General features: G+C 40.9%; 1 protein-coding gene across 1 annotated transcript in view; it reads left to right on the forward strand.

Annotated features, from left to right (window-relative positions):
* Window positions 1-355: 355 nt before the first annotated feature.
* The window catches only part of col2a1b (collagen, type II, alpha 1b), a 45,672-nt gene continuing 29,557 nt past the window's right edge, over window positions 356-16,470 (forward strand). Inside the window, 11 exon segments of the mRNA XM_034139086.1 lie at window positions 356-642; window positions 3,899-4,108; window positions 5,518-5,534; window positions 6,000-6,032; window positions 8,012-8,044; window positions 8,270-8,323; window positions 10,349-10,450; window positions 11,379-11,456; window positions 13,484-13,528; window positions 14,649-14,702; window positions 16,056-16,109. Coding sequence (XP_033994977.1) covers window positions 552-642; window positions 3,899-4,108; window positions 5,518-5,534; window positions 6,000-6,032; window positions 8,012-8,044; window positions 8,270-8,323; window positions 10,349-10,450; window positions 11,379-11,456; window positions 13,484-13,528; window positions 14,649-14,702; window positions 16,056-16,109 — 771 coding nt within the window. The 5' untranslated portion in view covers window positions 356-551.

Raw genomic sequence — 16,470 nt, forward strand, 5'->3', positions numbered from 1 at the left:
TGCAAAAGTTTATATTATTGCACATAGGTCACAGACCATGGCAAACTGAAGAAGCGCCCTTAATTAGCGTAACGAAGTGATTCTGACATCGCTATGCTTTCAAAGAACGAGGCGGGGGAGAAAGGGGGCTGGCACCAAACTTAGGGGGAAAGTTTCAGGTTTTTTGGGTTCAGTAGCAGCACGTGGAGAAAGGAGTGGTCTGGGACTGGAATAATAAAACCTGGGAGACAGAATGGGAGGGAAGCGGGGCTCAGATTTCAGCCTCACAGGGGGTAAGGGGCTGGACTGATATTTGGGAATATACGAAGATTCATTGAAGGCAACGGGGACATAAAACTACAGCGTCTGGCCTAAAGCGGTCGGTGCTGAATTTCTGCTGCAGGTCCGGGTCCTGCCGCTGGATTCCCCCATTGGTTTTTTTTGGGAACTGTGATTGTCGAATGGTTCAGCTTTTGTAACGGGGGACACACACACTAAACACTGAGAGAAGCCTCCGATATCTTCGCACCTTTCTTTCTCCCTCACGGGCCCTGCATGTCTAATATTTAGACATGTTCAGAATAATGGATTCCAGGACTGTACTGCTACTCGTAGCCACTCAAGCCTGTCTATTAGCCGTTGTAAGATGTCAAGAAGAGGACCGTAAGTGACATTTAATTAATCTCAAAGAGCTTTAATGAACAAGAGCTAAAGTTGTAATACGGTGCATTTTGGCACAGGTTTATCTTGAAGCAAAGCACCTGAGCTTTGAATGGTGAAGTGCTTGTGTGTGGGCGCTTGGAGGGGATTTGGTTATCCCCTCGCACCTTTTAGGCGCATACAATTCATGATTGCCTGGATTCTCTGCTTCATGCTAATTTGTCTGATTGATGATAGTTGTGGACCTTCTGTCTACCAGGATTGCTTATGTTACTGTGCTTGCAAGGTGCGATACAACTCAATATCAGAGTTGGGTACGTGCGTAAAATTGATGCAATGGATGTGTGTAAGGTCTGCGCATAAATGAGTATATGCAGTTTATTATTGTTGCTTTTGTGGAGTACATCATTTAATTAAATGTGTTATTGCAGTTTGCATTCATTGTCGTTGAAGTTAACCTTCTGGAAAGCGGAGTTTCAGACTTTTATCCGCTACAGTGCAGTGCCTCGCCACCTCCCCCTTCTTTCTTAGGTTAAGCTGCCAGACACCTGTGGGTGCTTTAGATGCCTTGACAGACTCTCCTTTTAGCTGCAGATGCACTTAATATAGAGGATGAGAGGGGGAGGGGATGGGCAAAAAGTGAAAGGTGGTCAGGCTCAAGGGCCTTTAGTAAAAAGTGTTCACATTCCATTGCTGTCAGAGGGCATCCAGGCGAATCCTGGCATGTTGGGGTGGAAAGGTGGACTTATATCCGAAATTCCCATAAAAAAGTGTTTTTCAATTTATTTCATTTAAGAATCCAATAGCAGTTATGGTATTCTTTATACCTGCAGACGTTCTACTGTCTTTGCAGTATTTTAAATACAACTTGAGTAAGGTTATTCATCATCATTATTGATTTTAGTATTCACAGGAGACATTTGAGGGAGAAGGAGCACCAGCATATTGGAGCCAGAAATAACGTTCCATATGATTTCAGGATTTCCATCTGCAAAAAAGATTAGCCATAGGCCGTGACAATCAGCCCAGGGAGAGACAGAGCCAAGGTACCAGAGATAGCTGATTGGAAAATATTGGCTTCTAAAGCAAAGATAGGATGTATTTTCCTAGAAGAAAAAAGGGGAACATTCCCAAAGAAATTGCAAGTCTCAGGTTACCCTTTCCGATATCGAGTCCCCTGGATAAACTCCTCTTCTTTTCTCAATTTTAACTGGAGGCCAAAATGAATCTGGGAGACACTGAAGTGTTAAGAGGTCTGATTGTGAACTCAGCACAGCAGGCTCAATGGCCCCAATACACTCAGAGGGGACAGGGGTCACTCTTTAACTCTCAGTGTTGTGGACACTGACTGACTGTTCATGTAGGAGAGGAGCCCATAATAAGATGGGGGATCAAGGGCCTAAAAGTATTTAATACAGTGAAAACTGAGTTGACTCCATACTGTCCTCGAAGTACACATGGGTTCACTTTAGAATTGTCATTGTTCATTTTACTCCCCTGGAAAACAGTTTGGCTGCCAACACACGGGAGCTGAGACTAACAAATTATCCTCAGTGACGAAAAGCCAGCTTTCTATCAGCTCAGAAGTATACAGAGAAGCCCTTTACCCAGTATCAGGAGAATCTTTCATATTTGAGCCAATGAAGGGACAGGTGCAGTCTTCTGACAGTGCATCCATGCTTGTAAAACTAAATGTCAAACCTGCAAGGTATGTGCATAAAAGCAGACCTTTTTTTTCTCTGGTATGTTTGAATTGGCATCTGACACAGCTATGGTTTCCAGATGGGGTTTAAAAATATGCCCCATGTTGATTCAAGGCAATAGTTTGTGAATTGCCCACTCTGTCCCCTTCCAGAAAGACCTCATTCATTGCTTCTGAGGTCCGTCGGGTTAGCTAGACTTAAGCTGAGCTCAAAGGTAAATATAGCTACTGTACTTGCTCCTGTTCCTCACGGTATGAACCCTGAGGCCTTTCTTTTGGTGGAACCACTTTCACCCCTCGGTGTGGATTCAGTGGCTCCAATCAGAGCATTTCTTTGAGCAACTGTTTGGCTTTCTGTTGACTTTTTAGGAAGCTGTCAGACTGGAAAATGAACAGGAATATGGCTAATTACTGAGTTCATTGTTAAATGTCCCCGAGTGGTGTCATTTACAGCTAGTACAGTACCTGCATTGAAACAGGCCCCACCTCCATCAGGTTCAGCTATGCTCACTTTGCCAGGCTGTGGCCTGAAAAAAATGTCATATACTGAAAGCACAGTCTCCAAAAGTGTAAACTAGGCCTATATTTAACTTAAGGAATTTAGGTCTCCAGCTCCTGTGAAGTTTTTGGAGGTTTCCTGCAGGTCTTGCTCAGCTGTGATTCTGTGAGGCTACACTGCCACCCTGAGGCCGTCTCAGAGGTTGCATTTGTGTGGATTCATTCAATAACTGGACTCAGTGGTGCTTTTTTAAGATGATTTTGGGGAGTCTTTATCTGATGGTGTACTTTATAGTCCAGAGATAGACAGTAAATGTGGAGGGAAGAGAGGATGTCAACAGAAGGGCAAAAGCTGCACTAGAAAGTTTCTGTTTTAAGCTGCAACTTTATTGATAAAATAACTATGAATTGGAAATATTTGCTAAAGTTTTAACATCTCAATTTTAAGATGTATTGGTTTTCTTTGTCATCTATCATAGTAATGTGCATATTTTTGGGTTTTGGACTGTTTCATTGTTGTTGGATAAACCTAGCAATTTGAATATGTCAAATTCAGTCGATTTATCAGTTAATCAGGAACATAATTGGCTGGATAATCAGTTGTGAAAATAAAAGTTAGTTGAAGTTCTAATGTAGATGTCCTTTGCCCCCTTGGCAAATGTGACACCCTGGAAGATGTTTAAGAGAATGTGTTGATAGAAATATACAAAACTTTAAATTCGTCATTCATAGTTTTGTATTCCATAACAAAGAGGTTTGATCACTGATCAAGTCCGTTTGTTGCCATATGCCCATCCTAACAGCTCAATGAAATGTAAACAAAAATGTTTTGTTCAAGCTTGTACTGGTAATGCACTGCATATGTGTTTAATAACTAAACAACATATTATTTATTTTGCTATACATCTCAAAGTCTTACAGTAAATACAATAATAGTTGTTGTTTATGTTTAAGACATTGCAGTGACTGCTTTTCATTCCTGACGCATAATCTCCTTTTTCCTCCCACCATCTACCTGCCTTGGCCTCTGTGTGTCCTCGTCTATGACCTCACACACAGAGGAGGATGTTTTAAGCTGTTTACAAGATGGACAGCGCTATAGTGACAAGGACGTATGGAAACCAGAGCCTTGTCGCATCTGTGTGTGTGACACTGGAACCGTCCTGTGTGATGAAATTGTCTGCGAGGATCTTAAAGACTGCCCCAAACCTGAAATCCCATTCGGAGAGTGTTGCCCCATCTGTGCACCTGACCATTCTCCACCCATTGGTCGTAATTTATTTATCTCACATCTCTTATAAATAAATTGCTTTACAACATCATGTTGTTTACTTTGGGGATAAACTGACACATGGATATTTTTTTACTAATCAAAGGTTGGCCTCAAACACCAAAAAACGAAATAATTCATGCTATGTGTCAACCTTTGAATTGAATACAGTTTTTTTTATCCCCAAATCAAACAAATGATAAGAAAAAAACAGCAACAGTGACACATCTGACCATTTCAGTGAAATGCTACCTCAACGTAATTTTTCCATAGCTGGCTCACCTTGGCCCCATCTTGTTTGAATACTCTTTTCTTCCCTGAGTATCATGAAAACATGTGGGAATCATTAAGGAAATACCTCAGTGAAGCAGACACGGCTTCACATTTCTACTCTATATCCTCTCTGAGGATTTCTGCAGATCTGATGGCGAGAAAAACTGTGACATTCCACTGAAACTCTTTCAAGGAACTATTTACTTTGAATTTTTTCTTATAAACAAGTTCAGTTTGGTCAGCATTTGAAATGCAAACACAGTCAGTTGAGGAGCATACATGAAATGAGAAGTGTCACTGTTTGCAATGCATGCTTGTGGATTAAAATGCTTTATAAAAATACTTATCTTTCATTAAAGGCAAAATGAAGTGCTTAGTAAGATATTGTAAGTTATCATAGGGCTGGCTATCGAAACTATCTGTCAGATTCATATTCTTGTTTACTTATTTTGTAAATATCTGATTCAAATCAACATTATGCAGATTTTAGTCTGTTTGATAGATTCAAATGCCTGGAATGACTACTTCAATATAGAAAACATTTAACGCTTGGGAAGTATGGCTTCTTTATTGAAATGTTTATCTGGTGTTCTAGAAAAACATTGTTATTTTTCTTAAATTTATTATAAAATATACTATTTTGGTTCCATTTGTTCAAAAAGTTGCGGCATTATAACCAAAATACAATTATTAACGATAACCAGCCCTATCTTACTAGTATTCACATTGTATTGCTATTGCTCTTTACCAATGCTTATAGGAATGCTTTGAAAAATGAAAAACAATAATCCAGCAATGGCCTGCATCAGATTTATTGCTCTGAAATTGGCTATTACAACTATTTTGCTTCTTACTCTTCCTTTCACCTGCAGCCGCTTTGCTTCTGCTCTGAGCTCTTAAGATGGTGAATCGACCAACACTTTTTCATCCTGATGGGCTCTTTGGGTGCCACAAATACGATTAGGTGGTGCATGTTAGACTAGTTTAGTTTCGCAAAGTTAGAATTGCTATAAGCGCGTTTAGACTTTATAGGACTATGTGAAATACTGTGCAACCCTCTGCGATTGTTTTTGTGTATAGTCCATTCGCTAACTTTGATCTGTTTTCCCCTGTGACCTGCTTTACCACATAACAGGATCACCAGGAGCCAAGGTGAGACACCAGATGCTCTGTGTATGAGTGTGTGAGCTAGTGTGCATGCATATGTGCGTAAGTGTATGTAAGAAAGCTCTCCAGCACCTGCAATTTAATCTGTATCTATCCCAGACTCATATCAGTGCTGCTGGGTGACCCTATTCATGGATTCAGATGAGACTTTGATGTGAAAGAGCTTTGCCAGATGGATAATAGTTATTTCCTCCTCAACACCACATGCCATATTTATATGTCTAATGAGAGTGTAGGATGCACTTATTTTCAATATTTTGCTGTGTCCCAGTTTCCCTAAAATGTAAAATGTTCCATGAGAGCTGTTGTATATTTGGTCTCTTAAGGACAGGGGTCCAAATCATATGTGTAAGAAAAGACAGTCGGGGCCTAACTGGTTTTTAATATATCTATATTTTTGGTGCTCCTAAACCTAATTGCTGTTTTCCTACCCTGTCTTTCCTAACTTAGGGTCAGAAAGGTGAACCTGGAGACATTACAGATGTAAGTTGACACCACTCAACACTAAAAATACATTTCAATACATTGTTTTTAAATGCCATATCTTACCATTGACATACCAAAAAGTAAAAAATAAACAATATGAAAATAAACCATTACAAGTATGAGTGTTATCCTATTACACATTATACAAGGCACAAAGAACTTCATGAACTGATGAATTTGTCCCGCCATGTGCTTTGATAGAAATAGCTCATATTGAAAGTACATAATATGAGATGGATCACAGAGGATTCTCTTTACGCTTAAGACAAAGAGAGACTAAAGATTGTGATGATCTTTCTGACATATGACTTCATCGAAGTCTGAACTGAATGCGATAGCTTTGATTTCAATAATATTGAGTAATTGCACTTAGTTACATTCCATCACTCTGGCTAGCATTTTACCCCTGTCTATGGCTCTATTCAAGACTAGCCTTTAGTCATTAGAGACATACCTGAAATGACTGAGTCTGGAGAAATAACTGAAGAAGTCAAAGCTTTAATACCATCAGGAAGAAAGAAAAGGGAGAGAGGAGGAGGCAAGTCTGTTAGCCCAATTGTCAGAAGACAGCCAAGCACAATAAAGCCTCCATACAATCCTCCATAAAGATCCCCACAGGCTAGAGGAGAACAGAGAGAGTAAACTCACTGCTGCTGCTGCTGCACCTGGAAATGCTTACCCCTACAAGTTCAAGGCAGGAAATAAGAGGGCATTGTTTATTGTACGTTTCCTACAATGCCATGCCCGAAGAGATTAGCAATTAACAAGCCTGTTCTGATAATGCTTCCCCTCCGTGTGGCAAGAGAGTTAAACCTCACAAATACATCTGGTTGAGCAGGGGTGGCCAATACGTCAATCGCAAAGGCAGTGTGGGTAGATCGCATGGCATTGAAAAAAAAAGAAAGAAAAAAAAAAAAATCTTTTTTTTTTTTTATTTTAATTGTTTTAAAGTTAGCCTATCATCCATCCTTACTATGGCATTTGCCACTTGATTGACGTACAGGTAAGCCAGTCTGAGTTGTATTGTGCCATACGGGTTCATGCAGTTACGAGGGGGCCTCACCTCCTCATCTGAAGCGCAAATGCGGCGCACTATTATGGGCTTATGCGGCGCAATTAGTGTAAGCGCGGCACAGTTTATCCGCCGTTTTAGTCCACTAGCACCCCCTCCCCCCCCGCGCTCGCGACACAGATTGGGCAGGGGCGGGCCTTTAAGTTGATCTTTTGGGCTTGGTCACATATGCACAGTGGCGGCGCCAGGGTATGGCTGGGGTAGGCTACAGCCATACCAAGAAATGGCTTAGCCCCACCATGAAAAATTATGTTAAAGTAAACAAATTAAATGTTGAGAACACGGCTTGCGAAAATATACGGGTCGTGTCCACAACACACAAACTGATCCTGCTGTAACAACAAGTGCACGTTACTGATGCAATATGGTTGAGACCATTAAGAGGGGTGTCTAAGTAGTGGGGGAGTTTTATACACTAAAGGTGTGGAAATTCTCTGGCGTTATAATATCAGCGCAGCCGCGGTCAGATCAAAATGCCTCCGAATGCAATTTGAATAGACCTACAGCCAATCAGAGCAACGAAACGTTGGGTCTGCGTCATGCATTACTGATTGAGATCAATCGGAACCACCATTCAGTATCCCCATTGGATCTTCAACGTGTACTATCATACGTCACGTTCACAGTGATCCCTTTCTATTTACTACAAGACAAATGTGCCGTTTTATTTCATACAGTTCCATTTTGATTGAGACAGGGAAATAATCTAAACCTCACGCGTGGCGTTTCACTGTCAAGGGGGGCGATATAGCGTGTATGTAATTACATTGCAAATACTGACTTGAGCCCCACCACTGTATGGGTTAGCCCTACCATAGATTACCCAACACAAATACTCTGGATATGCAGAACAAATATATAACATTTTCTAACATCTTATTTTTTCTCTTTTTTGCTTGACCAGGTTGTAGGACCAAGAGGACCAGGTGGCCCAATGGTATGCATCAATTTCTGCATTTTTCCTTTGAAAGATTTTACAATTTGCTTTATATATAGACAATTTCCGACAGAAAAAGAGAAAATCTGCACAATAACCATACAAGTATTGTTGTAATTGCTAGTTGTAGTGACAGGAAGTGTGATCTGACTCAAAAGTGGCAGAGTTTATATCTGATTCTGATGCACCTGAAGTTTAACTACTTCCCTGTCTCCTATTCTCCAGGGCCCATCAGGAGAGCAAGGAAAACGAGGATCAAGAGGAGATAACGGGGAGAAGGTCAGTTAAAACAAATATGAAACGATTTTGCCGCTATGTCTTATCATTTTCAATTCAAAAACTAGACACACACTCTGCTCCTTTAAGAATTACAGTATGTCCTATTGAGTGCTATAGCTTTAGGTCTTTGGGGGGGGGGGGGTGTGGTGGGTGGATGGGGTATCTGCTGCAGCTTGCAGGTTTGCAGAATGGTAGCCTTTCATTGAGCAGCTCAGTGTAAGTAGTCATGTGTCGTTCCCATTAGGTTGTGTGGTCTGCTGAGGTCTGGGTTGTTTAACAGATGTGGGACTCTCAGAGACTCATAATGTAAACCTCTGCTTCTCTCTATCAAGTCAGTCAGTGTGGGAAATCAACATCGCCGCACTCACCACGCTTTGATCATTGCATTAATGTAACAACACTTGGAGGTGATAATAGCTTCAGGCAAGGAGTTTATGTCTTGTAGTATTCTTGTTTATGCAGATTTAAGCACAAAGCAGGCTTACTTTTGGCGAGCAGAGGTTGAGCAGCCTTTTAGGTGTGCAGCACATTCTTTGCTCAGGATCCCCTTGCAGGGTAATTTGTCACTACATGCACAGAGGTATGCCAGGTAGTCTGATTTGGGCTGATAAATCTACAACCTCTGCATTTTGAAGGTTTTTGAATTCTTCTTAACCCTTAAATATCATGTTTAGTTCAGTTCAAAATGACAACCTTCAGTCCTGATGGATCTCTGTTTGCTACCAGCCGGTCATGTGTCGTCAAGGTTACTCGTGTAGACAATCAGAGCAGACTGGAGAAGGATCAACTGAGCATTAAGCTTCTGTCAACAGTTCCTGACTAATGTAGTCCAGTGGTGTGTCGTCTGCCAGCAACTGTGTAATGATTTATTCAAAGTACTTCTCAGCTATAATATTGGCACAAAGGCCTGAAGTGAATCAACTGTGACTTGTAAAGATGATTATTTAACACCATCCTGTGCTCAAACAGTATGTGCTTAGAAATTCAGTGGATTTGGTTAATTTTAAAGTTGATATAATATCAGAGCCAAATGTTTTTTACTCAATGATATGTATTTTGCATTTGGATATCATATACAATTGGTAGTCTCAGTTGTCACGAAGCATATTGTACATAGACATTTTTAAATATATTATATATTTGAGTATAGCGTCAATTATTATCAGATTTAGTAGATGAACAGGATTTTAGGAATTGTTTGTGTTAAATGCCATAAAGTTTCTTAAATTAGAAAATGTGCAATGTATTGTTTTTTTATATGAAACAAACTAAGTTTAACTTAGGGTTTGACTTTGGGAAACTATATATTTGTTTCACTTTTTATGTACCCACTAATTGATGGATCTGACTTATTCTCAAGAGCTTGTGTTGTGGCGATCCAGTACTCACAACAGGAAAGAATGAAACAGAGAGGAATCAATGAAACACAAACACAGAAATAGTTGAGATTAATCATTATTATTTAGTTGCGCACCACCAAACAACAATGGGGAAACATTACCTTGCTTCAACAGCAACCAATTGCAGAAATGCCCCCACGAACACCAGAAAACACAGGGCAAATATAGGTTTCCTAAATGACACACAAACATGTTCCCTAATCATGTTTAACGCACACACATTGTCAGTTCTCCCAAACTTGGACATGTTCCAGATGTCGAAAGGTCATCATCTCATGACTTCTTTAGGAGTCTTGCAGGATATAAATCATCCAATTAACAAACTATATATACGTCTGCACATGAACGCACATACATTTCTTCCATTAACTAACACTTAACTGTATTATAACTAAATGTAGCCTCTTTGCATTTCCTCTGAGCTTGGCGTCAGCTCACTTAACGTAATAATTAGCAAAGAGGCGATTCTATGGAAACTGTAACTTAATAACATACCTAGTTACTATGACTAGGTCCAAGATTGATATAACATTTGCATCATTGGTAATTTCAGTTACAAATAGGAATAACATTGATCATTCGGTATGAGCATTTGATTTATTGCAATATTATCTATTTATTTCAGGGAACCCCTGGTCCCCGCGGCAGAGATGGTGAACCTGGCACCCCCGGAAACCCCGGACCCCCTGGACCTGCAGGGCCTAATGGACCCCCTGGACTTGGTGGAGTAAGTATCACATGACAAAAATGGGCGGGTTAGCATTCACTGAAGACATAGGATCAGACAGGTTGAACACTGATGCAAGGCCAATAATGGGTTTACTTGGATTGGCCGGAAAGGGAAGAGAAGATGGGAAAATGGAGCCGGGAGATAATCGAAGAGCACGAAAGATGTGGGACATTTTTGGAGTTGGGAGGAGGCAGAAAGACAACAGCAAGTAGATGCAGAGAGGGAGAATAGAGCGAATGCCTCTCATTCTTTGTAAGAGAAAAGGAAGGAGGAGGTGGAAGGGCAGGAGGTAGTATCATAGACTTGGGGAGGGAGGGGAAGGAGCTTTTCCTGGGGGGGAACAAGGAGACTCTTTGTGAAGAGGAGAGAAATGAAAACTGTTCACATGCCCTCTGTCTCTCGTCCGTCTGCATCAGGATTCACATAATAAGCTCTGCTGCCCAAATTCTATTAAAAGCTGATCCTGTCTCCTGCCAAAATGACACAGCATCCTCCAAACTCTGCGAATAAAAGACAGCATATTTGGCTTCCAGAAAAATACTCTTTGGAATAGACACTGAAACCAAACTTTTAAAGTTAATGCAGTCTTTCTTCTCCTTTTTTAGCGGGCCTGTTATATATTCCGAGCAGATGCTTTACCCTGCAGTCAATCTGAAATATTGACCTTAAAAGCCTAATCACTGAGATGTCTTAAATGTTTTTAAAAAGTACCTGAAGATGGCCTTGTTAGCCGCATTTAGAGCGCATTCCATAAAACAGCAATGCCCTGGGTGCGTTTCCGGCCTTAGGTCATTTGTTGTATGTCATTCCCCTTTCTATCCCTCTCTTCCCCCCCCCCATTTCTTTACTTCCCTCTGTCACTTCAATGCTACTTTTATATATCTCGATGCAAATCTTATTGATTCCTTTCCTTTGCCTTTTTCAGAACTTTGCTGCTCAGATGGCAGGTGGATTTGACGAGAAGTCTGGCGGTGCTCAGATGGGTGTGATGCAAGGACCAATGGTGAGCGAGCGATGAGACCTGCTGCCCCTCCCGTCATGTGTTTTGTTACAGTCGGCTGCTTATGTATCTGCCTGGATGCTACAGTCTTGAAGTGGGTCAGGACCAAGGACAAATAATAACACACTGCCCTCCCTAATGAAGACCTGGGTAACAGATTTGTGCTGGAAGCATCTTGACCCGAACCGCATTTTTACCAGCTCAAACAACTACCCTACATTAAGCAGAAAATGTGGTTATCAAATGTGAACCACCTTTACCAGGAGAGCAGATACCCATAAGGATTAAAAAGAAAATCAAGGATGGGATGAAGACTAATTCAAGAATAATCCCAGGGATTTGAAGCATATCCAGTGCTTTTCCCCTTCCGTTGTTAATAGTTTTGGGAAGAAAAAGGTCGGTCCACAACTATTGGAGACAACACACAGCTCTAGGTCCTCTTGGAAAAGAAACACCTCAAATGGAGTACAGAGGGTTATTTCTACAAATTGAGGAAACAGCCCTTGATCATCATTATATTTCAAGCCCATGAAAAACCGCCGCTGCCGACGGGAAGCTGGCACTGCAGCTTACCCGAATGGAGCAAGGAGCACACTGGGAGCTATTTTTTTTTGGTTTGGAGAGCCGCAAAGCAATTTGGCCGAGTCTCAGCCCAGCAGAAGTTTGAGAAGCGAGGACTGGTGGGTGTGGGGGGGGGGGATTAGCTCCACACAGCTAGCAGCCGTGTGTGTGACTTCACTCCCACTGACTGTCCTTCCACACGTCTGTCTAAGATCTAAGCCACAATACTGGGTCTTTTTGAAGCCAGCCCACATTTACTTTGGCGTTGGTCGGATAGAGCAGTGAAAGAAGAGACTGAACTGATGTTAAATCAAAACCTAACCCCTTATTCATTTGCTCCTACACCTACGTACCTATCCTTCAAACAACACTCCTACTCAAACAAATGCAAACACACATAAGTTTGCATGTCTCCCAAAAACACATTTAAAAAGTGCTGAAGATATAGAGCCCTATTGATAAGTCTCAGTCCGCTGTGGTTAATGGCTTCCCACACCCCCTGAAAGCTTACTTTCATTAGTTTCTGAGGACCACTGTGCTGCGTTTTCTTTGGCTGCCATCCCTGATTTGATTTAAGTAAAACCATGATGCTAAAGTGTGGTTTTATAAAAGCAAGCCTGCTGAGAAGAATATGTTTTCATGCAAAAGGAAAAGCTGTCACGAGGAATCTGAATCAAGTAACTGAAGACTTTTACGATACCAACCTCTACAGTCCTATCATTCCTTGAACAGCTGATTGTTTGTGTATATGTGTGTCATATAGAAAGGCAGACGGAGGGAAACAAACATTCGGATTTGGCTCATCACCTCCACAGAATGTCATTTTCTGCTGTTAAGCAGTGATGCATGAAGTTGAAGTAGAAACTACGCTGGCGTGTGACTCCAGCCAGAAGCAAATTAAGGTTGAGAGAGAGATAGTTTAGTTGAAGAGATTTCACCTTTTGTTTTGTGCCCTGAATTCTACCATTCTTAGATGAAAGATTTCAGCTTCATTGCTGTTTTTCATTCCATGTCAAAGTGTAACAAGTCATGTGGAGTTCAAACACTCCTCTTAAGAGTACAGCACTACCACTGCCGACCTTTGAACTGTAGAAACACGCAGCAGGTGGGAAAAAGAGCTGCGAGAAGAAGATGGAGGGGGGTAGACAGTAAAAAAAGGAAGAGATTGAAAGCAAGAGACTCACTGATTGCAGCTGAGGAATTTCAAACGATTTATGGATTTGACAAGCAGAGCCGTTGAGTTTGTGTAGCTTCAGGGCAAAGCAGGTGATATTTCATTATATTTTCTGACAGAATTTCAGTCGACAAAAACAAGTCCTTTCCCCTTAATACCCACACTCACAATTGCAAAATGTAAAAATAATAACGATGCAGTGGTGTTTTATGTGTGTGTGTAGTGTACTGGTAAAATATGTGATTATATGTGGTTAGTCTGACGTTGTGTCTCTTGTCTCTCGTCTCCCCCTCAGGGCCCCATGGGACCCAGAGGACCACCTGGCCCCAGCGGATCACCTGTAAGTACCTCCTCTGCGCCCCAGACAACACGAGCAGCATGCACCTGTAGACTAAATCCTTTGTTCGGCCACAGACAGGCTAGGCTAAATCTCTTAATAGTAACATGCTTGATGCTGTGTAGTGTTCATAAGTCACATTGTCTACTTCCCCTGAGTGTATTTAATACCAATAACGACCCCAAAATGACCAGTGTTACTCTGCCACCTCCAACAAAGCGAGCATACCACAGATAAATGCGTACACACAGCCCTGTTTTTAACTGCGAGGGTCTGCTGTTTTCCGGAGGAAGGTGGCACATGAAGAGTATACTTTAGTCTCACAGCTGCAGCCTGCAGGGCTTTCCCCCCACCACGACCGCGGTGAACTGTAGAACATCTGACAATTTAGCTTTCAAGGAGACTACTGGGCTTACACACCTCACACACACACACACCTTTCTCTGCTTGTTCCTGACACCAAGTTCTACCTGTAGCCCTTTGAGGCCTCCTGAGAAGAGCGATTAGGTTTTAGGCAATGCCAGCTGACATGCCTCAACTTGATGGTTTAATCACCCTGAGCCCACTTTTGGAGAGATTGATTTTTTCTTGGAAGTTTTTAACTGATTTTGGAAAAGGTAGACTTTCTCAGAATAGACAACATGACATTTTTAGGACATGTGTCTATGAACTTCATTTTGCTCAATGAGTAAATGTTCTTTATATGGCAATTCAACAAACTATTTCATTTTAAACTGAAAATAAGATTTGCAGTATTAACTAAATTTTTACAACATAAACAATATTTAATATAGATTGTTTAGCAACAGTTATCACACAATAAAAGTTGTCATAACAAGTTGCTCTAAAAAACATGGATGTTGAGTCTATTGTTTCCCATAGCCCAGATTGACATATCCAAATTGATGGATTTGTTTGACCAAAAGGAGAAAAGCCCAACATATTCAAGTACTTATCATATAAGATGAAAGAAACCAGCAAACTAATCTCATTTGAGAGACTGGAAAAGGTCATATATCAAAGTAGTTGGTGATACATTTTCTCTTCTGTTCAGTTCTTTTTGTTTGTATCCTCCTCTCAGTGACTGTATAAAAAAGTTGACTTTCTTGTTTCTGCATCCTAGGGCCCACAAGGTTTCCAAGGCAACCCAGGAGAGGCTGGAGAGCCCGGACAGTCTGTAAGTATCCCACAGGGTCAACAATGTGATTTATAATATATACTTACTGTACCCTATAAACCTCCTCTCCCTTTTTATCTTTGTCTTTTCCTTTCTTCTTCTTGTGACAAGTCAGTCACTGCTACCTCATTTCCATAAAGTTCCTAACACTTTCTAACCTTTTATTGCCCCCACTAACTTTGACTGTTTTATCCTTCTCAGTTTGACCTGCCAGCTTCTTCAATTTCAACATTGAGAGTCAATGCTTACAGTACAATGCTCAAACCCAAATCTGTGTGAATCTGAACTGGCCTCCTGCTGTTGTACAGATTTACAGTTTTCTCATAATTCATTATTCTTTTTTGACCCATCTTTTCACTGACAACTTCCAGTGTGGGTTGCAGCTCTCCTGTTCTGCCAGATAATTCCCTACCTCTCACATAACTCACCTGAGACAGAAAAATCCTACCCCTTTTTTATTTCATTTTTTTTGTCAGTCCTTCTTACAAGTCCTACTTTTTAGTTGTTTTTTGTTCATCTTTGCAACCCCCTCTCCACTCTTACTCACCCCAAACTAAGCTTCCAGAAATCCCACTACCCCTCCCCTGTTTCCCCCCTCCCTCAGCAGGTAGACAATGGAGGGTCTCCCCACTGCTGCGTTAATCTGCTCTTGTGGAGTTCAGATATGCCGCTTCTGAGGTGCCCTCTCCAGCACATCATTATGGCCGATTAAAATCAAGCTTCTTTCCAGAAAATAACTTGACACTTGTAGACGTGGGACAGAAGTGTTATTGAAGACCAAAGATGATTTAGGCTTTTGAAGTTACAAGAGCTGAACATAACCAACAGGATGCCTTTAATAGCTAAATCGAATCAGAAAAATATATTAGTGTTTTCAAATTAAAGTATAGCGGCAGTATCAATAGGCATTTATACACACAAGAGTGAGGAAGCTGAGAACCTGGCAGACAAACATAAATAATAACACAAACATCTGCATTTTTGGATCAAATAAGGATATCAAAGTATTTGTTCTATCTTCTTAAGCTGAAATATACTGTAATTAACCATCGTAATAGCGTCATTATTGTTTACGATTGTCATGGTGCTTTTATACAGACAGATGAGAAAGCAGAAAGCAAGATGATAATGTGTGTATTAACCGCTCTAGCTGTTTTTGATGAACTGCTGTAATGCATTACTAGTGTCAGCTTGTGTAAATGAATATAACACAGGGCTGGTTATAAAGTGGAAGAGAAAAGGAGTTGTCTCCACATGCTAAGAATTATAAATCTAAACTGTGGGATGCTGCCCTCTTTTGGTCGTGAATAGAAACTTGTGTCTCACCTTTTGATTGTTTTTCTTTACTAATAGGGCCCCCTGGGTCCCCGTGGCCCCTCCGGACCTTCTGGAAAACCCGGAGATGATGTAAGTGTGCCGGTTAAAACTTCATAAAACTGTGAATACCTAACCCACAAGCAAAAGGTCTGACAAGGTTGATACAAATGTAGTCACCGTTCTCATATCTCTGTACAATATCAACGTTTCTTCTAATTGTCCTCTAACTTTGACAAAGAAAATTGAGAAATAAATGCTCTAGTGGCCTTTCCTGACTCAACGAGCAGAAATACAAAGTCAGTCATATTTGTCATACTGTAGGTAAATTCTGCTTATTATGACGACTCATACCTGGCATTTTGAAACATAATAGTACAATGTAACACTTCCATTTCTGCCACCTGTTTTATGTCTTGTCCTTATATGTTTCTTTGTTAAGCGACCTTGGGTT

This window comes from Trematomus bernacchii, unplaced genomic scaffold, assembly GCF_902827165.1.
Source record: "Trematomus bernacchii unplaced genomic scaffold, fTreBer1.1, whole genome shotgun sequence".
Taxonomy (NCBI): Eukaryota; Metazoa; Chordata; class Actinopteri; order Perciformes; family Nototheniidae; genus Trematomus; species Trematomus bernacchii.